Source organism: Nicotiana tabacum, chromosome 24 (assembly GCF_000715075.1).
Source record: "Nicotiana tabacum cultivar K326 chromosome 24, ASM71507v2, whole genome shotgun sequence".
Taxonomy (NCBI): Eukaryota; Viridiplantae; Streptophyta; class Magnoliopsida; order Solanales; family Solanaceae; genus Nicotiana; species Nicotiana tabacum.
The window spans coordinates 78,450,306-78,474,636 of NC_134103.1; the positions used below are offsets into that span (position 1 = coordinate 78,450,306).

Consider the following 24,331-nt stretch of genomic DNA (forward strand, 5'->3'; position numbering starts at 1 on the left):
ACTTTTGGAAATGGAAGGAATAAAGTAAAGTCCTTCTATGTTTATCTTGTTTCTTGTCCGTATGATGAATTAATTTTATCATTTAAAAGTTAAACAAGTACTTTAAATGCTAGTGTCATAATGAACATGAGACATCTTCTTCAAGAGCACCGTAAACATAAGAGGTCCCTCTCTTATTAAACCATCACGGTAAAGGGATGATTCCGGAAGAGTTTATACACGGAACCCAAGTGATTTCAGGAAAAAATACACCTGAAGCCTCGCATAACTCGACGCAAAAAAGTAAAACTTGTGCAATACTTAAACGAAAAGTATGCAAAGAGAAAAACTTGCTCAATACTTAAACACTTCTATAGACAATAAGTGTGCGAAGCGGCACAAATACAAAGGTATGGAAAAGAACAGAAACAAGAATCTAAACTATTGCACCCTCGAAATTCGGAGGAAGAGAAGCACCTGCACTCCCGGCAGAAGTAGGCGGATCCACCGCCGACTCAATATCTCGGCCTTCACCATCTTGTCCTTCAGCATCATACCCTTCAGGTTCTTATTCAGTTCTCGAGAACTAGGAACCGAAACCATAAGAGTCGGTAGCAATATGTTGGACCGAGAGACCTTTTTGGGTAGTTGACTCCAACTTACGAGCCTTGGAAATTTCGGTATCAAAGTTAATGAAGCCCGCTTTGGCCTCTTCCAAGGTTTTTCTCCTCATGTTGTACATAATATATATCTTTTCAACAATGAGGGAAGTCGTTCGGCGTTGAAGTTCTGCCTTAAGGCAGTCAACCTCGGTCAAAAGTTTATCTTGCGCATATCTAGCGGCCTAGAGGCTGACATCAAGGTCACGGACAGTGGAGTTAAAAACTTTATTGTGCTCCATGACTCTCTTATGCTTCTCTGCCTCCAAATTATTCAATCTTTCAATAGAGGCAGCTTAGAGATCGGCAACGGCAAGAACAACATTCTGAACCTTAGACGATTTAGCCTTGGCTTCTTGGAATTGTGCACTTAATTGCGAGGCTTCCTGGCCGAGGGATATTACTTCTTCTTTGCTGAGCCGCAACCGATCCTCGAGATCATTCGCTTTGGCGGTCTTCTCTTTTAATATCGGAGACGCGTGGTAAGTTAATCCCTCTCGGCCAACAGTTGATCCTGCTAGGATGTAAGTTTTTATTTATCGAGGATCAATTTCTGAAGGCCCTTGGAAGCAAGGAAGTTGGCCTATAAAGCAAAAGTTCAACTCAAAAATCTTGTCATAGCAAAGCTAGAAGAAACAGTAGAGAGAGCAAACATCGTACCGTTGCTGCATGGTGCATGGCGTTGTTTATCATACATTCTCCTGAGAGGGAATATATTATTCGTATCTTCCTCTAAAGCCAAAAGATTCAGATAATTAGCAAGTTCCACTGGCCGGGATAACATATGACACCTAGTAGAGACCGAGAGGGAAACGCTCTTCCTCATCTGAGGATCTTCGGAGGGGAAAAATAATTATGCCCCAAATTCCCATGGACTAGGGACTGGGGAGGAGGGACATCTTCCTCTCGGGTGTCTGCGACCTGTGGAGATGACATAGCAGTTGCTGTGGGAGAAGGCAGAGTTGACGGAAAAAGGAGGTGAAGCTGATGGCGTTGCAGGTTGAGAAGCAGTTGCGCAAAAGTATTGCTAATTATTGGTTGCTCATCAACCAAAGATAGAAGAGACCCGGTACCTAGTCTCACTATACCAGGAACAACGACTGGGACTCAAAAATAGGAGTTGGCATCTTCCACTATATCACATTCCTCCCAAAGTGCTCGGACGTCGTCCTCGGATGGTGTAACTAACTCGATAGGTTGAGCGTCTTGTTGAGCTGATGAACATCATTGTCTTCTATGTATAGAATCCTCATCATCACTAGCTTCTTCATCATTATCGATCACCACAGTATCTGCGGCTGGCTCGGTCGAGGCACTCTTTGCCTTCTTATTTTTGCCCCCTGCCGAAGAGGAGCGTCGCCTTTTTGGTTGCTTATTCTCTGGTCGGAGACTCTGAGAGGAAGAACTTGCACCGGAAGTAGGCCTGACAAACTCGTTTAAGCAAAGGCCTCCTGCAACAACCTCGCCGCATCTAAGGGATCGGCCAAAACGCCCTCCTAGGGGATGGAAATAGAGCCCTGCGGTAGACTTGAATTCAGTATAAAAAGAAGTTAGCCAAAAATTCTTTCACGAAAGATAAAATGAGGTTAATTCGGAAATTAACTTACCATGATTTTTGGCCTTCCACCCGTATTTGAGGGTCAGTTCTTTCCATCGGCGGGTCTCGGGCATGGTAATATCTAGAATCTTCCGGACCCACTGGTCTAAGACCTCGACCCTTAGAGGTATACACCGAGTTATTGAGATAACAAAAAAAGAAGAGTCGGAAACGGCGTGAACAATTCTTAATCATAGAAAAGGGTAGATATCGAATTTACGTGTACGATTCCAAGATTTAGGAAAGGATAGAGTCATGGTCGGGATGATGTCCCTAGTGGCAACTACAACGAACCGCTTCATCCACCTACGGTCGTTGTCATCATCCATACTGGTAAGCAAAGCATGGACCACGTTTGTTGAAGTTTATCATTCCCCTACGAAAAATCTTGGGGGAATAAAGGTTCATCAGTCGAGCCAAGGAAAGCTCTTCCCCCATCTCCTGTCATAGTCGTTGAAGGCATACTACCTTCTGCCACACAGAAGGGCCCACCTGTGTCAAGCAGACTTGGTAACGAAGACAAAACTCCAAGATAACGGAGTCAAACCCCACACTCAATGAGAACGGGCCCAAAGTAAAGGGATACATATAAACATACGTAAAACCCTTCTTGTAGAAGGTCACTCGCTCTGCCAGGTCAGTAGCGATGATATTTAAATCTTGACAACCACACTCTTCCTTCACAGCATCTTCACAATCTTCACATCATGGATGCTAGAAGGACGAATGGAAGAGAGATATACGCCAACAACCCATGTTCGGGGGTTAGCAGAAGGGTACTTCTCTTCAAAATCCTTAGTTATAATAACCTTTCTCAGAATGATGGTGCTCACCATGGGAGGAGCAGCATTATCAGCACTTTCTTTGTTTTTTGAAGCACTGGAATATTTGGAAGAATAAGCCATTGTTATCTGAAGAAGAAGACTAGAGGAAGTGGAAAACAAGTATGAGTTTGAGTAAAGAGAGATTTAGAGAGTTTGGAAAGTCATGAAGTGTAAAAAGAGAAGGATGATACGTATAAGTAAAGGAATAGGCAGTTAAAATCGTGGCCATTTTTACCTCGATAACCGGCAAGAGTGTTGTTGAATCGTGGGACGACGCGTTTTCGAGGCATTAAATGTGAAGAGACGTACGTCTAATCAACTGTCACAAACTTTTCAGAGGGGCTAAGAGAATTTTCCGCCAAGAAAGGTATATTTACCAACTTCCCAGTGACACAAGGATATGTCACCGAAAAGAAGGGGGACTATCTGTATAGGGCAAAGTATGTTCATATTAAATACTCGAATGATAAAGCGATACATGGAGCCGAAGACAGAAGGCAACCAGGTCCGAAGGCAGCGATCTCGTTTGTTCCCGAAGGGAATGGTGTTCTTGAAGACGAAATAAATGCCTGCCACCCGATAGCATTTAATGAAAAACATTTTATAGCATTAAGTACATGGTCCATTACATAGAATATGACATTCAGTGCCTATTTCTTCAATAGCACTCATAATTGTCATTTAAGAGGGGCTTGATCCTAAGACTTTGTTCCCTAGGTGCAGCTATAAATAATGAGCTCTACAACCATTGTAAGGGACACGAATTTTTTGACAAGCAAATACTATACTCTGTTTAAAGCTCGATAATATTTTATCTTTCTCCTTATTAATATTGTTACTATTGCCTCCGGAATCTCTGCTCCCGGAATCAGGATTTTTCTTTATCTCGATTTCAACGCTAAGTCATACATTCTCGTTTAATTTATTTATCATTTTAGGGTTAAACTGATTCACTTATCTATGAACCACGCGTAAAAATCAATGCACGAGGCTCATCCCACAGTTAGCATTTTCACTCGATTAGTTTGACACGTTGTACTCTAAGTCTAAGCTATTCCCTAAAATAATACTGTCATGATATATAAATAGATAGATAAATTAAAATTAATTTTCTAGATAAGTTGAAGCAGTAAAATAAGCAGAGAGATTATCCAAAGGCAAGAGGGATTGATATGGTGGGAAGAGTTCCTATTTCCAACATATGAAAAGGTCTATTTTTATAATTTTGTCAAGTAACAAAATGGAATGTGAAGTAACTACCTAGCAATAGTTGCACGGAATTTTGGACAAGTAATGTCACAATTTAATCTTTAACCTTTTTTAAGTAATTTTATAGCTCAACTTTACAACAACAATAAATCAGTGTAATTCCAGTGCAGTATGGGTAGTACAGTGATTATCGATACCTTATATTTCCTAAACACGTTCGGCTCAAAGAACGATAGCTCTAACTTTGTGATTCAAAATTTTAGCATCATTATGTGGAATATAGTAGTGCCGAGATTTAGTTCAATCTTTCATACTTACTATAATTAGCCGATCTACGAGGCGAATCCTTGTGTAGAATTACTTTCATACTCCAATAGGATATATAAAACCGCAAAAAAGAAATTTTGATGAGCAAATACTCAAAGAAAAGACAAAAATAAGGAAAAGTTTGATTTCTCCAAGGAAATGGCAATTTGTCGGTACACTTTGTTTGCTACTATAGGGAGCTTGAAAATTGAAAGGTTCTTCAATTTCTTCTTATTCTACTGTTCATTATCTAAATATTTTCAGACAGTTCAGATTCATACTATACTTATGAGTAAGAGGAATTGCAATTACTCAAGCTGGGGTGCGCTCCTGCTTCTCTGCAGAAAAGTATTACATGTCCTCTTTTGTAAATTCTTGAGGTAAAACATTCAGTTTTTGGTTTCTTTTTACTATTTAACCAATATAGATTCGTTGTATTTTAATCTGTTATAACATGTAATTTGCTTTATGTATTTTGTTAGTAATCTCACCTTTTAGCGTAACTGGTATGGTTGTTATCATATCACCGGTAGGTCACTTTGTGGCAATATTTTTTTAACTTGATAATGTCAAATTCTATTGCACTATGTGAGTATAGAAGTTAAGCTCTTCTATTTATGCCAACTTTTCTTAAGGTATGTCCTAGGATCACTTATTAGGAGCAATGGACGTTCCTAAGTTTCTAATATCATACTGAGAATACAAGTTGTTTTCTATTTCTATTTGAAGATTTCAAATCCAATGAATGATGACAGCCTTAGGGGTCGTTTGGTTCGCCTAGCCCGAATGTTGCACCCTAGATGCCAAAAGTCCAGTAGCCGAAAGCATCACTAGCTTAGGCTCTAATCGCGTGCCTGTTGAAGAATGAGTCGGCGACTCATAGGTTGTGGCTTGGTTAAGTGAACCCACTGGAGTCGTAGTGAAAGCGAGTCTTCATAGGGCAATTGTCACTGCTTATGGACATGAACCTGGGTGATCTATCTATGACCAGGATGAAGCTTGGGTGAAACTAAGCGGAGGTCCGACAGATTGATGTTGAAGAATCAGCGGGTGAGTTGTGGAAAGATATCCCATGGGGTGGGATAACTAGAGGGTGTTTGGCTAAACTTATAAGCTGATCAAACTGGCTTATAAGCATATTTTGGCTTATCTACGCGTTTGGTAGACACCCAAAATGCTTATAAGTCAAGTGCTTATAAGCTAAAATCAGTCATAAGTCATAAGTTGGTCACCCCCAACTTATGGTTTTTCAGCTTATAAGCACTTTTGGTTTGACCAATGCTTTTACTAGTTTATCCTTAATAATATTTTTAATTTACAACATACTTGTCTCAAAATAAATTTTCTAACTTTCTCTTCGTTCCATATTCGTTGTTCATCCTTTTCTTTACAAAGTGACTTTTTAATTTATAATCTTTTATAAAAGATGTAAGGGTATTTTAGTCATTTAAATAAAAGAACAACTTATCAACACTTTTCTGCCAAACACATCAACTGTTTATTATCAATTTCAGGACAGTTTCAGCACGTCTATCCAAACACGTAAATGTTTAATTAAAAAATCATTTTCAGCACTTAAAAATACTTTTCAGCACTTTAAGTTTATCAGCAATTTACAATTAGCTAATCCAAACGGGCTCCTAATCCCACCATTTTAGTGTAAAAGTTATCCTGGGATTAGTTATTACCCCAAACCAAACATGGGATAAAGTTAATCCCAAATTTTTCTCCAGAATTATTATCCTTATGTCATGTAGCAAACTAACTCTTAGGGTGTTTTGTTGAAGAGACTTTCCACTTTGGTACTTTCTTTAGTAATTCTTACTTTTCACTTTAACTTTTTTACCACATATGTAACAAATGAAAGAGTGCAGATAAAGAAAAGCAGGGAGCTAAGAAAAGTAGGAAGCTTTCTGTCAGTGTCATGTAATAGTTTCTAGTGTTATATGTTTTATTAAGGCCTTGCCTCTTCTTACTATTTTCTTTATTATATCAGAGAATTTTTTATTTTTTCTTGGTCGGATAATCTATAAAGGAACTGTCCCTTTTAGGACATTTGATAAAATTGGAACGTTACAGTGAAGATTAGCATGACCTGCGCAAGAATGACATGCACAAATAGAGAAATTGTCTCAATTTTTACTTATCTGAAAAAATAATATATAAAGGAATTGGTAATATAGAGTGCATTTCAATAAGTGTGCATATTTTTTGGTTTTTTGTTTGTAGACTTCTATACTAATGCTCTATTTCTAATGCTTTGAAGCCAAGGACCACTATCCATCTGACAGTTAGCATGTTATCATTAAGGAGAAGGGTCTGGTTTTATTTTTTCACAAAGTTTTCTATTGATAATGACATCTGAGCCAAATTTGAAAGCCATATATCACAAGTTAATATCTGCCTTTATTCCTTAAGGTCAAGGTTATTAATTTGATCAATTTTCTTTCAAGAAGAAATGCATATCGATAATTGTTTTAATTGTTTTGATAAAAGAATAGAAATATGAATGTGTAGTTGCAGGGGACAGTGGATCTTTGCTTTCAAGGTTAGCTTTGATCATTCCCTCCTCAACACTTCTGTCCATTATCTTAAGCTTGTTGCTTATTCAGAAAAACCTCGGACACGTCCTGATGTGTGTGTGTGTATATACATATATATATATGCTAGGTTGTTCAAGATAACCTTAACTTGTCCATTGACTTGCCAACATGGTTAACCAGGAGAAAAATTTTAGTTCTAAATTCCTTTTTGTGGCTGCTAGTTTTCTACTTATAGTATGTACAAAGTATGTAAATCGTGCTCCATTCGATGAAGCAGTGAATCAGTTCCATTTTCTTGTTATGTTTGTAGGATTGTTTGTTTCTCTAAGTTTGATTTTGCATTTTTGAATGGATATAATGACAGGGGAGAGATGGAAGATGGAGAATGGACAATGGTGCAGAAAAGTGGGAACCAATTTGTGGTGAATGGCCAACCTTTTTATGTGAATGGATTCAATACTTACTGGTTAATGGTGTTTGCTGCTGATCAGTCCACAAGGGGAAAAGTTACTGAGACGTTTCAGCAGGCGTCTGCTGTCGGTCTATCAGTATGCCGGACTTGGGCATTTAATGATGGCCAATGGCGAGCTCTTCAGAAAACTCCTTCTGTTTATGACGAAGACGTTTTCAAGGTACTTACTTATCTTGTCGCCCAAAATTTTCGTATATATACGTATGCTAACCTTAAAAGGACTGAAGTAACGTGGTCAGTGGGGATTCATTTAGCCGATCCCATCTTGCTTGGATTGAGACATAGTAGTAGTTATTGTTGTTGCAATACATATGCTAACCTTAAAAGGACTGAGGTAGCATGGTCAGTGGAGATTCATTTAGCCGACCCTAGTAGTAGTAGTAGTAGTAGTAGTTGTTGTTATAATACATATGCTAAGCTTGAAAGGACTGAGGTAACGTGGTCAGCGAGGATTCATTTAGCCGACCCCAACTTGCTGGATTGAGACATAGTAGTAGTAGTTCTTGTTAAACAGAAAAGCTAAAAAGTATTGATGTTCTTGTTATTTAGGCTCTGGATTTTGTGGTGAGTGAAGCCAAGAAATACAAGATCAGACTGATACTATCACTAGTCAACAACTGGGAAGCGTATGGCGGAAAATCCCAGTATGTAAAATGGGGTAAAGCTGCTGGCCTGAATTTAACTTCTGATGATGATTTCTTTTCTCATCCCATACTCAAAAGCTACTACAAGGCTCATGTGAAGGTACTATTTTGAGTATTTTCTATTATAGTACCTTTTAGTGAACTCCACAATGCAGCATTGTCTTCAATGTCAAGTCTGAATTTGTTTTAATCTGTTTTCTACAGGCTGTGCTCAATAGAGTGAATACCTTTACCAACATAACATACAAAGACGATCCTACTATTTTCGGTTGGGAACTGATGAACGAACCACGTTGTGAATCAGATCCTTCTGGGGATAAACTGCAGGTTTGTCGCACTTTATTGTCAAAGCAAATACTAACTAGGTTTTGCGCTTGCCACTTAGATGTCATTCTTTTTGACAGAAGTTATTGAATACTGATATATCAGTACCTATTGATATTTTTATAGGCTTGGATAGAAGAAATGGCAGTTTATGTGAAGAGCATTGATCCGAAGCATTTAGTGGAGATCGGACTCGAAGGTTTCTATGGTCTCTCAACTCCTAACCGGGCTCAGGTCAACCCAAATTCCTATGCTCAACAAGTTGGAACTGACTTCATTAGAAATCATCAGGTTCTTGGGGTTGATTTCGCTTCAGTTCACATATATCCAGACTCTTGGTAAGCATACTTAAATATTGCACTATCATATTCAGAGTGAGGTCCAGGATTTAAATTTTATGAGTTTTAACTTTTAAAGTTCTTAACACTGAAAACATTGCACTTTTTACCTGTGTTCATAAATTTATATTTGTTAAAATTATAGTGACTTTTCACGTACAATATCTATGTTTCATGTCGAAAATACTGAGTTCAGTTGAACCCATTGTCTATAAGCTACATCCAGAGGTGGAGCCATGATTTCAAGGTTATTGGGTTTAGAATTCTAATTTTTTTGAGTTATTGGGTTCTAAATTAAGAATTTATATATATTTAATGGATTTTTTAAGACAAATATATACTAGTTTGGATCAAAGTTACTGGGTTCGACCGAATCCGCTCCCGGCACTCTAGCTCCGCCCCTAGCTACATCTGCCTCTGATCATATTGATATACCCCTAATTTGCACGACAGCCACTAACTTTCTGTACTGTCTCAGGATTTCAAAATCGATTTCTGATGCTCATGTCGAATTCACCAAGTCATGGATGCAATCACACATTGATGACGCGGAGAACTATCTCAACATGCCAGTTATATTTGCAGAGTTTGGTGTTTCCGCGAAAGACCCTGGCTACAATTCGACTTACAGGGATACACTAATCGCTACAGTTTACAAAACAATCTTGAATTCGACTAAAAAAGGAGGAGCTGGAGGTGGAAGTCTTTTGTGGCAAGTATTTCCAGAAGGAACAGATTACATGGATGATGGTTATGCAATAGTACTTTCAAAGTCACTCTCAACCTCGAACATCGTCTCTCTTCATTCTAAAAAGCTAAATACCTTCAATTCCTTCTGTTCTTGGAAATGCCACTGGGGTTGCAGAAAGAAACATGTCCTACTAGACGACTTCCAATCTCGTGATGAGCTTTAACATGTTTGTGTAAGAAGATATGCCATTTGAATGAGATGTTTGCACCAGCTGTAAAAGATTACTACATATATGCATCTTAATGTGGAACATAAATCAAGTTTGTCTTATAAGAAACAACTATAAGCCAGATTGTGTGAATAAGGAATTTGTAAAGTTCATAGCTGCATTTGTTGCTGATTTACGTTGTCGTTATACAAAAGCTATCGCCATGCCCTTGGATCTTTTTTTTTTTCCTGATGAATAATAATTAATGGAGTATTTTGGCGATGAAGGAGAGTCTTGGCGTAACTGGTAAAGTTACCTCCATGTGAATAGGAGGTCACGTGTTCAAGCCGTGAAAATAGCCTTCTGCAGAAATGCAAGGTAAGTCTGCGTACAATAAACCTTTGTGGTCCTGTCATTCCCTGGACCCCGCGTAAAGCGGGAGCTTAGTGCACTGGGCTAGGGCTGCTTATCGGGCGGATTGGGCGGTTAATTACTCTTAACGGTTTGGCTTAACGGTTATCGGCTTTTAAATGTATTAATCCGCTAGCCACCCGATAAAATATCGGGCGGATTGGTATCGGTTTAGTTCTTATCGGGCGGTTTATCAGCCTAATTCAATCTATATTACGTGCATTAATTGTTTGTTGACCGCCTAGCATACAAATTCAGAATAGGAAATTACACATTGAGTCCAGGCATACATGTTTGTTAGCGCCTACATAAGAATGATGTAGTGTGTCATGTGGTGTAGAGTGAAAAAAGCAGAACACATTGTAGTCCACATTACATCCCAAAGCAGACTATGAAATGATGTAATTAAGGAAAAAGTAGTTCTAATGGATATGCCACTGTAACTCTTGCTGGCTATAACATGGATCATACAAGGATATCAAATTTTATTGAGATAACTATGTGATTGCCTGGGTTTAGATGCAAAGGAACAATTTCAGTAGTTTAGCTCATTAAATATAATGGTATCTAAGCTTTTATTAATTTATTCATAGCACAAACAAAGCAAAATTACAATAAACGTGCGGTCCTTCCCTTTTTTTCTTGTTCATTTCTCTTAGAAAGGTAACAATATATTAATAATTAACATAAAGGTTGTGCTGGAGCCATATTTACAATTTTAAAAAGCAAAAATATGAGCTTGCTCTTCATACTAGGGCATTAAGATACAATGCTGGAAGCCTGGAAGTCGACGAGATAGAGTACTGCGGGTGGCTACTGGAGTACTGGTTGAATTTCTACTGAAGCTGGTTGAATTATGGTCGAATAAAGAGAACCATAATTCTGCTGGTGGCTGCTGGTTGAAGTTTAGGCTTTAGGGTTCTGATTATTTAGGAATTAAGCGTTAGAACTTAGAGATAGAGTACCGGAAGAAGTGGAAGGGTTTTTGATATATATATATATATATATATATATATATATATATATATATATATATATATATATATTCTTAACGGGTTAACGGATTATCCGTTAAGAAAATTGAATAATCCGCCCCCAAACCGATAAGCCATTAATAAAAAAATTCAATCCTTTCCCCATCCGTTAAACCGTAACCCGATACCAATAAAATTCGATTTCGGTTCGGTTTTGAACACCCATACACTGGGCTACCCTTTTTGCTAATAAAATAAGCCAAGTTCAATGTTGTGGTATGCCATGTTCCACATCTGTCAAGTTTCAAGGCGTATAAGTGGCTTATTTAGTGAAAAAATACATTTTAGCTATATACTAAGGCTTCAAAATTCTATAAAATTTCTTTTAAAAGGGTGACAGGTGACTCCTTTAAATTAAGTAGCAAGTCTTTATTATTTCAAGTCTTATCATTTGAGAGAATTCAAATACAGACTATCAAGGGAAAAGAAGATAAGGTCATCCTTTGAAATTTCAAAATGCAACAATCAGCCATGAATCTCATTTTAACAAACAGACGACCTAACCAGTCGTCGTAGTATCATACACCTGATGCAAGGTCTAAGATAAGAAGCCTCTGAATCAGTACCAGAAAGAAGAAACTGCAAATGAAACAACTTAAATAATAGAAGGATAGGTTTCAGTTTCCTGATAATGACCTTAACTGACTACTACATCCTATAGAGAAAATGAAACAACATAAAGTGTCATCCTATAAATCCATCCTAGCACAAAGGACTGCTCCTCTGGAGAAAGGATGCAGCAGGCCTCACGTAAGTATAACCCTGAAAAGGGTCCCCGTTATCCTTTGGACTGGAAACTGGAGAATCTACCAGTGACATCTCTGTCCAGCACTTATCGAAATTGGCAATGCAATGTATTCCAGCAATTTCAGGACGGAAACTTGGCTGTATCTCCCTCGCCTCCAACTTCTTCCAATTGATTGGTCTGAACCATTTATGGCCCTTGATATCATCACTTCCCTTCAGTGCACTGCCAAGCCGTTTACTTGGGTCTTTTTGCAGCAGCTAGAGAATTGGGAATATAGATTAATCTTATGGTAAAGACAACAAAAAAACTAAACTGAGAAAACATGAATAGCAGCATTTCTCTATCCAGGCAGGCATGACACTGTTATAGAATTGTAAATAAGTCATGAAATTCCAGCCTTCATAGAACTGTCAACAAGTTAAAAGATAACATCTTTACTTAACACATGGTGCGAGGATGAAAAGGACAACTACATCTGGTTTTCAGAAACAAGTGTACAAGTGACGTTCCATTCATAAAGACTCACAAAGAGAATAAGAGGAGATGAGGAAAATTACCCCTTTAAGCAGAGCATGTGCTTCACTGGACAAAAACGCTGGCAGCTTGAGTTTGTCTTTAACTATCTTCTGCTGAATCTTTTGCCTATTTCCACCCGTGAAAGGAGGCTGCAAATTCAGAAAGACAAAGTATTAGCAGGAAAATCACAATTAAGTTTTCTGAAGAATGCGGCATTTTCTTCCAGGAAAATAAACATGCAACTGCAGAGTTTCTTGCAATCAAAAGAATCTTAATATTTGTAAAAAAAAAGTCCAATTGTTTCTGCTAATGATAGATTCCTCCCGTGCCCCACAAGTGATAGAAGTGATATATTACAAATTATTTAGTAAATTGTGCTCCAAATTAAAGTGGCGACAATGTTCTGGTGCAATCCCCACAGGACATCCCTTTATTTCTGCATATGTGAATATAGTTTGATGAGATTGCGGGAACAGGTCAAACCGAGAAAGCTTGTAGGAACAGCAGGTGGCTCTTAACGCAAGTCTAAGAACATAGTCATGCAGAATTCTTCTCATAAATAAAATGATCAAGTAATGCCTAAGACTTGAGACGAAAGGAACTTGTTCTACAGCTATATGTGCAGACACATGAATAAAGATGCTGACCTTCCCGGTGAGCATCTCAAACAACAAAATTCCTACACTCCACCAGTCTGCAGCCTTATCATGGCCCTTCCCGAGAATAATCTCCGGTGACATGTATTCTACTGTTCCACACATGGAGTTTGATCTTGTATCCTCCTTGAATTGCTTGGCAAGTCCAAAATCAGTCAACATGGCCTACAACAAGTAAGGGAATCGAGTAAATTAAATGCATAACCTTTACATGGAAAGGAAAAAATTGGATGGGTGAAGACGCGCATGCATTACACACACACACAAATAGAGGGAGAGGGGTGGATATACATGGCCATCGACATCCACTAGTATGTTTTCCGGTTTGAGATCCCTGTGCATTATTCCATTTGCATGAAGGTGAGACACTGCTGATACAATTTCTGCTGCATAAATTCGTGCCAGATCCTCTCTGAGAAGCAAAGCAGGAGTTAAGTAACTCACAGTTTCAGCTTTCACAAAGTGACAGAAAGCAAGAAGGGAGAATCTACCTGAAAAGGCCTTGTTTATAGAGCTGAAAGAAGAGGTGGCCACCATTAATGAAGTCTAGCACAAGGTAAAGCCTATACTTTGTCTGCAAGTTAAAACCATGAAAAGGGTGTCTGATTATCAAAAAGAGTTACAAAGTTAAATGATTGACTTACAATCATACAGTTCTAAAGATTCAAAACAGTACTATCCATGTGTGGTTGCTCAATGATTGAAGACCTATTGAATGAGAAAGTCTAGGAAATCACCTGGAATGAGTACCTAAGCTGGACTACAAATGGGTGATCTATCTTTGTCAAGATATCTCTTTCTGCTTTCATATATTCAGCATGGTTCTTCTCCATAATCTTATCCTTTCTCATCACCTTCATTGCATAAATTTCTGATGTGCCCTTCTTTTTCACCTGAAATACTTTCCCGAATGCACCCTGCCCAACAACTTTCATGACTTCAAAATCTTCAAGGCAGATGGTTCCAGCTTTTGCTAAATCAGTGACAGACAGCTCCTGGTCTTCCTTAATTGTCTGTGTGATAACATTCTCTACCAGTTCCAGTGAATCTTCTGTTTCATGAATGGTCAGCCTCCCAAGTTTGAGTGCTTGATTTTTGTATGAAGAAGGACCAACCAAGGAATGTGACCTACTGTGTACAATCTCTGGATCATCATAGACAAATTCACTCATATCTGCTGGAAAGACCATGCTTTCACATACTCCATTACTAGTTTCATTTGAGGCCAGAGAAGGAGGACCAAAGACATCAGAGAAATCCAGTTCAACCTGCTCTGATGGAACAACATTGGGGGCACTCAGTGGTAAAAGCAACTGCCGGTGCAAGGACTTCTGAAAGTTAGTTTTTGTCGGAGCAAAGAGCTGAGAAGAGACCATGTTTCCGGTTACTCTTTGAGGGATGTAGGTGGCCAAATATTAATACTATAGCAGGCAAGCCTTTCCAAATGCTTCAAAGGAGTGAACTACCAACAAAATCCTATAAATAGCCGTAATTGAAGTGAAGTCCACGTTCAGCGTAGCAGTCTTAAAGAACTTAGAAAGCAAGCACAACAAAATCCAGCAGAAAAATCCGTTCTTGTTTCCCGATTTACAGGAAACTGCAGATACCACAGTAGTTCTAGTATTCATGAAGATTCTGAAGTCAAATCTGTCGAACACGTCAAAACAGAGAGAGTGAGCAGCAAGTTAGGAAGATGTAGCAGTCGAACGCAAGTCCTGTTAATACTTTAGAAAATAGAAATTACTGGAAGAAAAAACCTGCAAAGGATGCAAACTCCGCGAACTATAGAATTCAATGCAGTATATAGAAACTCAATGCAGCACTTTGAAGAGATGTTCATCTCATCATTCAAGAAAATGAAGAAAAAGAACTTACTTGACAGATTTATCCACACACACACACGGAGGGAGGAAGTAATATAATGCAGATGAATTATGGGCATATGCTGCACTATCTGCCTTATAAAAAAAAAATGCACTATCCCGTTTAATTCTGTAGTATTACCACAAGAACATAATCAGCAGATGAAATACGCTTCATTATCCAGTGTGATTCTCTAATATTATCACACAAAAACATAATCATCAGACGAAATATACTGCACTATCTAGTGTACTTCTCAATCTCTAGAAATATTGCACAAAATTTCTGTCTATCTCTCTTAAATCTCCTGCATTATTAGGCACATCTAGCTTATATATACACACTCAAAAATCAGGATTTAACAGAAGAAACCACGTACCACTTATCATTAATACTTTCTCTAGTCCTAAAAGGCAAGTCCTAATTGACAATAAAGAAACTCAACATCATTGTTCTACATGTTAAGAAAAATCTGCTCACTAGCATATTGAGTCAACAACAATATGTTACTTGTATTAAATTACTTTCCTTTCGTTTCAGAACATGTCTAGTCCTATTCCAAATTTAGGTCGCTCTTTCTTCTGCATTCCTTTTCTTTTATCCACTAGAAGGAGGAACAAAATACGGAGATTGTTAGAATGTCCCACACTGGTTGTCTCCTTACGTGGTATTGGCAATCCTCACCTCACGAGCCAGCTTTTAGGGCTGACTAGGCCCAATGTCCATTTTCTTAGCAGAGATAACAAACAATCTAGCAACTAAGACTACAATATTACGAATCAGAACATTTCAGATCTAATGAGTTCACTGAATTTAAGACCAGTTCCAACTATTTGCAGACTATATTGTACTAAAACAATAAAAGAAATTATTAAAGTATCATAACTAAAACTTATTAAGGTGCCAAAGTTCAAAACTACGAAATTTCAGCCAAATAACAAATATTGCGCCTATAAATCAACAGAATAATAACGAAATATGCAACAAATACTTTTTTTACTGGTCTAGGGAACATAAAATATGAAAACACGAGAACTTGCCGAATTAATTTATTTTCAGAAAGACAAAAAAGTGAAAAATCTGAGATCTGAGCCAAATACATCAAAATAAAAACAATTAGAATAGAAACTGTACATATGAATACATAATTTCATAAAAAGGTGAATTTTTTAAAATTCTAGATCCAAATCTGACAGAATTTCTATTGCTAACTAAATAACAACGATTAACAAATACAAACCTAAGAAAAAAACAGAAGAAAGAGGAGAAGGTAGAATCGTACCTTGGGAGAAGGAAGATGGAGATTTTTTTGTTTTCAGGAGAAAATGCGTTGTTTATGACGGGACCCGTCTAAAAATGCAAAAGAAATGGCGTCGCCGTGTAAATATGGAGGGAGTGGTGGCTAGTGGGTGGGGTGGGTGGGTATAGCTACACGTAAAAGGTGGATCACGTAACACGCTAATCAAAGAGGTCAAATTTTTTATTTTAGTTTTTTGTTGATAATTGACTCAGCTGATGTGGCGTGATTCTAGTGGCTTAAGTGACCCAGTATTCTTAGCATGCATGTTAAAGCTCAGCATATTCTTTGAGGATTCCTAGCAATTGGTTGCATGTGGAATGTGTTGCTTCTTCAATTTCCTTTATTTATTTTCTTGCATTTATACGAAAAAAACCAAAAATGAGCAGGAGAGTCTAACATGGGCTCGTGGCGGAATGGGTATTCGAAATTTGTAACTTTTTTTTAGATACTCTAGCAGCCATTGACCTCGACTCGGAGTATATATAGTTTCATAGAAAAATTGAAGAAGCGAGAAAGCACCCATCATACTTTATGTCGGGTGGGTGCTTTGGTTAAGGATGAGCTTCCGAAGGTTTATGGAAGATTAGGGGGCGAGAGTTCCAATCCGACACCGAACATGCCTCTTTTTTTTTTTTATATAAACTGGACAATTTTATTAAACAACAGTTAGGGCGTACAATAGTTATGATCCTGGGGATCATTACAAGAGGTTGATAATTCATGCATTGCATGCTCATTACCAACTTTGGCTACAAGTGTACAAGCAAAAATAGAGATAGTCTTTACATAAACATTTTCTCCCTTGTCCGCCAGCATCCTGGCCATGACATAGGGTGGGGGAGAAAACAAAAGACATATTTTATTGGAAGCAGTAAGGGTCTCTGCATGCTTTGCTAATAGATGTGCTACTTCATTGCTTTGTCTGAAGTTATGCTCGATCACACTACAAGAAATATGAGATACGACGATATTTAATTAATGACACTCGTAATAAATATCGAGAAAAAGTTAATTTCTTGACGTTTTTCAGAAAATGTCATTTAAATACCGACATTTAATGAAAAATGACAAACATATTCTGACATTTGATTTAAATGTCACATTATTAGGAGTAAAACGACATTAACAAGTGATATTTATAATAAAATGTCAAAAAGTAATTTCTTTTTCCAATATGAGAAATTAAATCTAAGTTTATAAACATTGAACCCTATTTCGAGGGTATTTCGATAGGTTTAAAAGTTGGTCAAACTAGATTTTAAACTTTTTTTTATTTTCTGGAGTGTTTGGCAAAAAATAAAAGCGGATTAAAAAAAAGCTAAAAAGTGCTTTAAAAGGCCAAAAGCAATAAGTTGGGTGACCACAACTTTTTCGATTTTGACTTAAAAGCCATTTAGTTTGACCAATAAAATTACTTTTTTGTCCATTATAAGTTTTCATAATACCAAAATTACCCTACGTCAAAGAAACCCTAAAACATTTTACTTCTTCTGAAGACAACCGTTCCTTTTCTTTCCTCTTCCTCTCTGCTTCATCTTCATTTTTCTGCACTTTTCCTCAAGTATTTCAGTGGAAATCAATCCTCGTTGTTTTCTGACTCAAAACATGATGTTGAACAGCCTACCTTCTAAATGAGTTACTAGTTAGCAAAAAAACATATTAAAAACGAGGACCCATTACTGCTGCTAATTATCGTATTAGAATCAAGGACCCATAACTGCTTTTTCCATTCATTACGCCCAATTGTATTCACTCAATGCTGATTTTAAATGCATACTGTGTTTCCTAAATCTCTTAGGACAAAAGAACAAACATGACACAGAATATTAGCATGCCCGAAATCCACAACTTTTAGTAGACATTTGTCAAATTTATTGAAATATTTTTATTAAGAGAGAAATTTCTTCTTTGTCAAGAGTAAATGGACAAAAAGGGAAAGAGGAATTCAATAAAATAATTTGATATTTTAAATAGGTTTGAGACTTTTATGAAAGTTTACTTGATTGAAAGTGGTGATAAATGAGCATTCAAGAATCATATTTATAAAAATTATCTAAAGTAATCAATTAAATTGAAATTAAATTAAAATATAAATTATTTTTTATTTGAATTAATTTATAATTAAATATATTGTAGTAATCAGGTTCTTTATAATGTTAACAATTTAAAGAATATTTTTATCTTTTTAATAGGAAAAAGTGTTTGCCAACACTTGTTTATCAAATACTTCAACAACTTTTTTTAAGTTTCAACATTTTCCAAACAAGCAACTGTTTATTTATAAAATAAGCTCCAATACATTAAAAGTTATTTTTAAGCAAAAGCCACTTTTTTTAAGACAATCCAAACTGCTCTTCGTCTAGGACTGTTCAAGCCGCCGAGGCACTATGAAACTTTCGTCTCTACATCTTCCATTCATTCTTATCCCAATTCGCATGTAAAGGTATTTCAAATCAATCGAAGATTTATAAATCTCAATCTTCTATATTTTGATTCGTGGCTGCTTTTGACTGTTTGTCCTTAACCCTAGATTTGTGATCTATTTTGATTCTTTGAAACGTTTCAAACATAGAAGGGCCGCCAGCCAGATCTAAAATTTCAGCCACTAGCCGTTGTCAGTCTCGCAATTTCCGATCAGATTCATCTAATCTAACTCGTGCTCTGTAAGTTTATCTTTTTCTTTTCGAGTGAAATGAGATTTGTGCTATTGTGATAACTAAAGCCCTTGAACTTTTTGTATCTCTTTCGTTGTTTATTTTAATCTTCTATATATTGGTGAATTAGCCGCAAAACAGTTTATAAGCATGGTAACTGTGACTTCTTATCAGGTAAACTGACATTAATGTTGTTTTGCCTTAATCTGTTTAGTGATAATTTTCTTTTTTGATTTCAGACCTTGGATACATTAGTTTTTTGAAGTTTGTGAGATCAATTACTATTGTGAAGAATCTTGTCTTAGAGAAAGCATGGAACACTTCATCAGGAAAACACATGGATGCTTGAAGCTTTGAATTACTGGTGTTGAAGTTTTTTAGGAAAAAGTTATGATTATGTAATTGTAGTTGCATGTTGATGTAATTGTTGTTTTATTTTAATTATCTATGGTGTTACTGGCGTGTGGTTATATGCCTTTTGGAAAGTTTTGAAATGAACAAAAATTAATTTATTGCTTTCTACACTACATAAAAGAGCAAAAGAGTAGTAGTTTTGACACTTATAACAAATGTATTTATTCTAATGGTAACCATAAATATTGATAGTGATATTAATATTCAAATCATATGTGAAAAAACTATAAATAATCTAGTGACATTTCTATACATGTCACGAACAAGATAAGTTAAGAGCTTAAATTATTAACATTTGAAAATGTCGTAAATAAATGTCGGTAGTGAGTTGCCGACATTAATTTAAATGTCGCAAATTAACGACATTGAAATTTTCGATAAATGTAAAATAAATGTCGGTAAACAAGTTTGTGATATTTAAGTGACTTATGGCGACATTTATAAAATGTCGTCGTATCCCGTATTTGTTGTAGTGTCACCACCATGCCCATTACAGATATTAACAACCTCGATTAGGGCACGTATTTCCTGACCCCTTTTAGTGAACTGCTGGACCGTGACTATGTTATGGTTATAGAGGATAACCATACCACCTGCTTGCCCTTCTGTCGGGACTTCTATAAGTTCTGAGAAGTTGAATTCATTGAGTAGGGTTGCATGTGCCGTCATCCTAGTTTCTAACAAGGCAACCATGCATGGCCTATGGGTGTCAATAAATTCCCTAAAATTCCTACGAAACTCGTCATTGTTTGCTCCCCTAACATTTCAGAAAATAATGATGGTGGCCCTAATCATTTCTAAGGTTTGGTGTTGGTTGACATTAGCTTCCATTTCCACATTGTTGTGGTTCCTCCTCCTCAATGGTACAAGTATCACTGCTTGTTTTCCCACTGTTGGATCCTGTAGTGGCCTTATGTGCATTGAGTATTTGTACATTGTACTGGGGCAGCTGAAGATGTACTTTTTGCTCCACAATTCTGGGAAGAGCAATATTTTTACCTCGTTTAGGCTTGAAAACTCCACACTCGATTCCATACCTTGTTGTGGGAGTTCTTCTTCTTCCCCTACTTGATTTGGCACTGGGTTCATGTTTGGTTCTTGTACATTGGCTTAGTGATTCGGGTGCAAATTGACTGGGTTGAGATTTATTGGATTGGCATGTTCTTGCTTTGCATGGAGGTTCCAGGGCATGAAGATAGGGTTTAGGTTTGTATTTTCCTCCGATGGAAATAAGGGCAGGTTCACTGGGAGGTTCATTGGTCTGTGTTGGTTTGGAATTTGTGGTAGGTTCCACTGGTCTTGCATTGCATGAATTAATGTGTGATGCATGTTGGGAGCTAGTGGATGAAGGATGTTGTTGATCCATACTTGGTTTGTATAGTTGTTCATCGCTAGATACATTCCCTCCGAGATTAGTTGGGCTAGGTATCGTGAATTTTGAATTATTATCACCATCTCTTGGCCGTTGATTTGGATGTTGAAGGTGATGGCATAGCCCAGTAGACCCGCTTCTAGCCAAGAGTTTGGTTGATAATTTTGTGATTGTGGAGTGGATGTGAAGAAGAAAGGTTGATTGGGGAGATGGGGTGGCAGTGGTGGTAGGTTGCCCATTTTTTGGTTCCTTAGTTGGTGAGGAACATGTACTAGCCTGGACCTCCTCCTCGCTGTAAATGGTAACCTTGGCATCTTTTTATCTAGTAGAGGGGCTTATATTGGTATTTTTCTTGGTATTTAGTGGTGCAAAGGTAGTGATTATTTTTTTAGGTGTAGGTTCAATTTGCATGGAGATTGATTGGAGTGGCGTGTGAGATTTAAGGGGATTTTGTGAAGATTTGTTTGATGCCACTTGTTCCAGTGTTTCTTCCATTTGGCAATCCATCTTTGCCATAGACAAGCGATTTTTGACCATATTAGGTTTGGTGGTGGGGCTAGTGCTAGGAGATTGCCTGGAAGATTGTGTAGATGAATTAAATAAATTAATATTATTAATAGTAGTAGATTTTGTAGTATTATTTTGTTTTAATAGGTTTTGTTCCAATTACTAGGGTGAAGTTTCCAAAGTTTTAACAGTCTCCTTCACGTGTAAGGAGATAATATTAAGGGTGTCCATTTTCATGTGCATGCATTGGTTGGAGTCTTGTGTAACCGGTATTCTGGTGGTAGTTTTGTCACAAACCATAGGTAATTCTTCTAGAATGGAAAAATGGTTTGAAGACTATAAAGCTTGTTTGGAGGGGGGATTACCGATTCTCCAAGTAGATTGCTTGATCTTGTTGTCAGGATTAGAATGATCAAATGCTTCATTTTCAATATATCTAAGTTTTTGAGTGTTGAGAAATTTACCTGTGTCAGCATCAAATATTCTTGCATTAATACCTGATGTTGTTGCCTTGGATGGTGGTGTGGAACGTGTAGTGATTGCCTTATTTTTGGAGAATGAAACTGTTATCCAATCTCCTTGACAAATGTCCCGTGTGAGTGTGTCTTGATTTTCCTGTAGCACTTTGGGCTGGATAGGCTGCATATTTGAGAATTGGCATTAAATACAGTTGTGGACTAATCTACCACATTTCTTGCATAAAAAATTTTCTCCTTCGTAGTGAATTTGTTGTTTATATTTCTCAATGTAAACAAAAGGCTTAACAGGCATATTCATCGGAACCGCCACACACAACCTTCCATAACGAGCTCTTAATGTTGATTAAGTACATGCATCAATTCTAAGCAACCTTCCAATTTTGTTCTCAATTTTTGTAATATGGTAGCTTCATAAAATTCTGTTGGTAGTTGAGGCAGACGAACCCATACTGCCGAGAATAATTGTTTGGCTTAACTTGCTACAAATTGAGGTTCCCATTTTTGTATTGAAAAGAAAAAACCATTTATGAACTATGGACCATTGTTTAAAGCCTTAGACATGTTTTCCTCCTTATTGAATTTAACAATAAAGTAATCTGCTTCAAGGTCCATGAGGCTGAAATTTTCAGTAGGCCTCCAAAATTAATGTATTTTCCTCTTGAAATATTGGTGGATAATGCGCTTACCCATAAGCTTAATAATGAGTGAAAATTTTCAGGGTTGGTAAATACGTTGGAGGTCTTCTACTGATAGGTTAATTCTTAGATTTTCACTAATTTCTTCAATTTCTTGCGTACACATACTTGCCTGGGCTAGATATTTCATAGGGGTATCGAGTTGCATAGATTACGTGTGAGGTTCTTTAGATTGCATAGATATATGTGGTATATATGTTGCTTCTGAGTCCATTAGTAGCATCTCCTTGAAGGAGAGTGTAGATGATTGGGTTTATGTGATCGAAGTAGTAGGCAGTGATTTAGTCTCTCCTAGGACAATTTTATAATTACCTCTAACTGCATGGCGATGTCAGACGGCTTAGGGGAAATTTTTTGGTGTTGATTGGGGGAGAGTGGGGGGTTAGTCATTAATACAAGAGGTTGAAGATGATGATGTTTCTAGAAAGAAGTCGGACCTTCTCTCTCTATAAACTTTTGATCAATTTAAGATAGAGAAAATGGCCTTACCCAACATGCCCCTTTACACATGCAAATAAATTTCTTATACTCTTATATTTTCAAGCTACTTTCTCTTATTTCTTCTATGCAATTTTCACTAGCTACCTAACTAGTTTTAATATAAGTGCGTTGCACGTGTGTATAGTGTCTATCAACTAAAAATATATACATGTGACGTTAAAATAAAATGCAATATTTATTTAAATGATGAAAATATTTTTTCTCACTCTAACATAGTTGTTGTATTCATTATCATCTCAATATGCATAGATGATGAATTTAGTTAAATTAATTATATATATTATTTTATAATTATACATATCTTATAATATGATATACACATATGTTAAATTGTGTCTCATCTGATATCTTTTTTAAATAAATTTTGTCTTCTACTATTTTATCCTAATTTCTTAAAGTTAAAATTTTAACCATTTTAATTCTTAATACTATAACTGATTTTATTTTATATTATAATTGTTTTTATCATCGATGGTATTTTTATTAAAAATAATTATGTACTCTAAGATTTGTGTGATCTTGAAAATTTATTTTACATATACATAAGTTTGGAAAGGAATAAAAAATTGGATTATTTTGCTAGTCAGTTAATTTAAATCCGGGAAAAAAGTTGATTCAAATATTTAGATGTCAAGTGATTAGGGTTCATAAATTCAGACCCGTAAATTGTGTGAGCCTTGAGGTTTGGTACCTCGTGGGGACTATTTAGTAAACCTGACGCGAAAGCAGTTACTCTTATCAAGTTGTTATTTGTCTTTCCTTTGTTTGTTTTTCACCGGATTTAAACTGTAACCAGCTTACTCTATTGTGTTATTACTTGTGGTGTCCCGCTGCAAATTATTGCTTCTATTTCCTATTGCAAGCACCGTATTATTGCTGTCGTTATGCGTAGTTCTGTAGATATATCATATTATGTTAGTCCTATACCTATACTTGTTCAGGTTATTTAGTCCAGTAGGTGTCTTGACTGTCCCTCGTCACTACTCTACCGATGTTAGTCGTGATACTTACTGGGTACCGTTGTGGTGTACTTATACTACACTTCTGCATATTTTTGTAAAGATTCAGGTAATTCAGAGTTAGTCGATCGCTAGCTAGCTATACAGATCTTGCTGTGCAGACTCAAGTAAACCTAATGTTGCGTTCACAGGCCTCTAAGTCACCTTCTGTATTGTAATTGCATTGTTTATCTTTATTTCGAAACAGTTGTATTTAGAGAATTTTTGTAGTAAACTCAGTAGAGCTTATGATTTGTACTACCGGTTTTGGGAATTAAAATTGTGTATAAAATTTTTATCTTGTATTCTTCGTTTGATGGTTGATTTCTTCTATTAATTCAGTAAATGTTAGGCTTACCTAATCTTAGATACTAGGTGACGTCACGACA

The 24,331-nt window shown here is 36.8% G+C and overlaps 2 protein-coding genes, 1 long non-coding RNA gene and 1 other non-coding gene across 7 annotated transcripts; 3 read left to right on the forward strand and 1 right to left on the reverse strand.

The window, feature by feature from the left end:
• The first annotated feature begins 4,497 nt into the window (after positions 1–4,497).
• Positions 4,498–10,031, forward strand: LOC107779555 (mannan endo-1,4-beta-mannosidase 6-like). 4 transcript variants are annotated; one of them, XM_016600004.2, is made up of 6 exons: positions 4,498–4,954; positions 7,482–7,749; positions 8,139–8,333; positions 8,438–8,560; positions 8,684–8,895; positions 9,374–10,031. In XM_016600004.2, exons 1-6 carry the CDS (start codon positions 4,734–4,736, stop codon positions 9,807–9,809), a joined length of 1,455 nt encoding a protein of 484 aa, XP_016455490.1. In that variant the 5' UTR covers positions 4,498–4,733; the 3' UTR covers positions 9,810–10,031. The 4 variants fall into 4 exon arrangements, with proteins under 4 accessions (XP_016455490.1, XP_016455494.1, XP_016455493.1 ...); XM_016600008.2 differs by lacking the exon at positions 4,498–4,954 and adding an exon at positions 5,517–5,624; XM_016600007.2 differs by lacking the exon at positions 4,498–4,954 and adding an exon at positions 6,956–7,122.
• Positions 6,615–6,715, forward strand: LOC142178760 (U6 spliceosomal RNA). Its single transcript, XR_012707014.1, has one exon. It is a non-coding gene; the product is annotated as a U6 spliceosomal RNA (small nuclear RNA).
• A 1,665-nt stretch (positions 10,032–11,696) lies between the features above and the next one.
• On the reverse strand, positions 11,697–16,472 carry LOC107779556 (serine/threonine-protein kinase AtPK2/AtPK19). Its single transcript, XM_016600009.2, has 7 exons — positions 16,305–16,472; positions 13,897–14,806; positions 13,651–13,733; positions 13,451–13,571; positions 13,151–13,324; positions 12,545–12,652; positions 11,697–12,244 (listed from the first exon to the last, which is right to left on the reverse strand). The coding sequence occupies exons 2-7, from the start codon at positions 14,533–14,535 to the stop codon at positions 11,942–11,944; spliced, it is 1,428 nt and encodes a 475-aa protein (XP_016455495.1). The 5' UTR covers positions 14,536–14,806; positions 16,305–16,472; the 3' UTR covers positions 11,697–11,941.
• Positions 16,473–18,631: 2,159 nt separating this feature from the next.
• On the forward strand, positions 18,632–19,488 carry LOC107779559 (uncharacterized). The gene is made up of 3 exons (XR_001646644.2): positions 18,632–18,765; positions 18,853–18,985; positions 19,216–19,488. It is a non-coding gene; the product is annotated as an uncharacterized LOC107779559 (long non-coding RNA).
• The last annotated feature ends 4,843 nt before the right edge of the window (positions 19,489–24,331 follow it).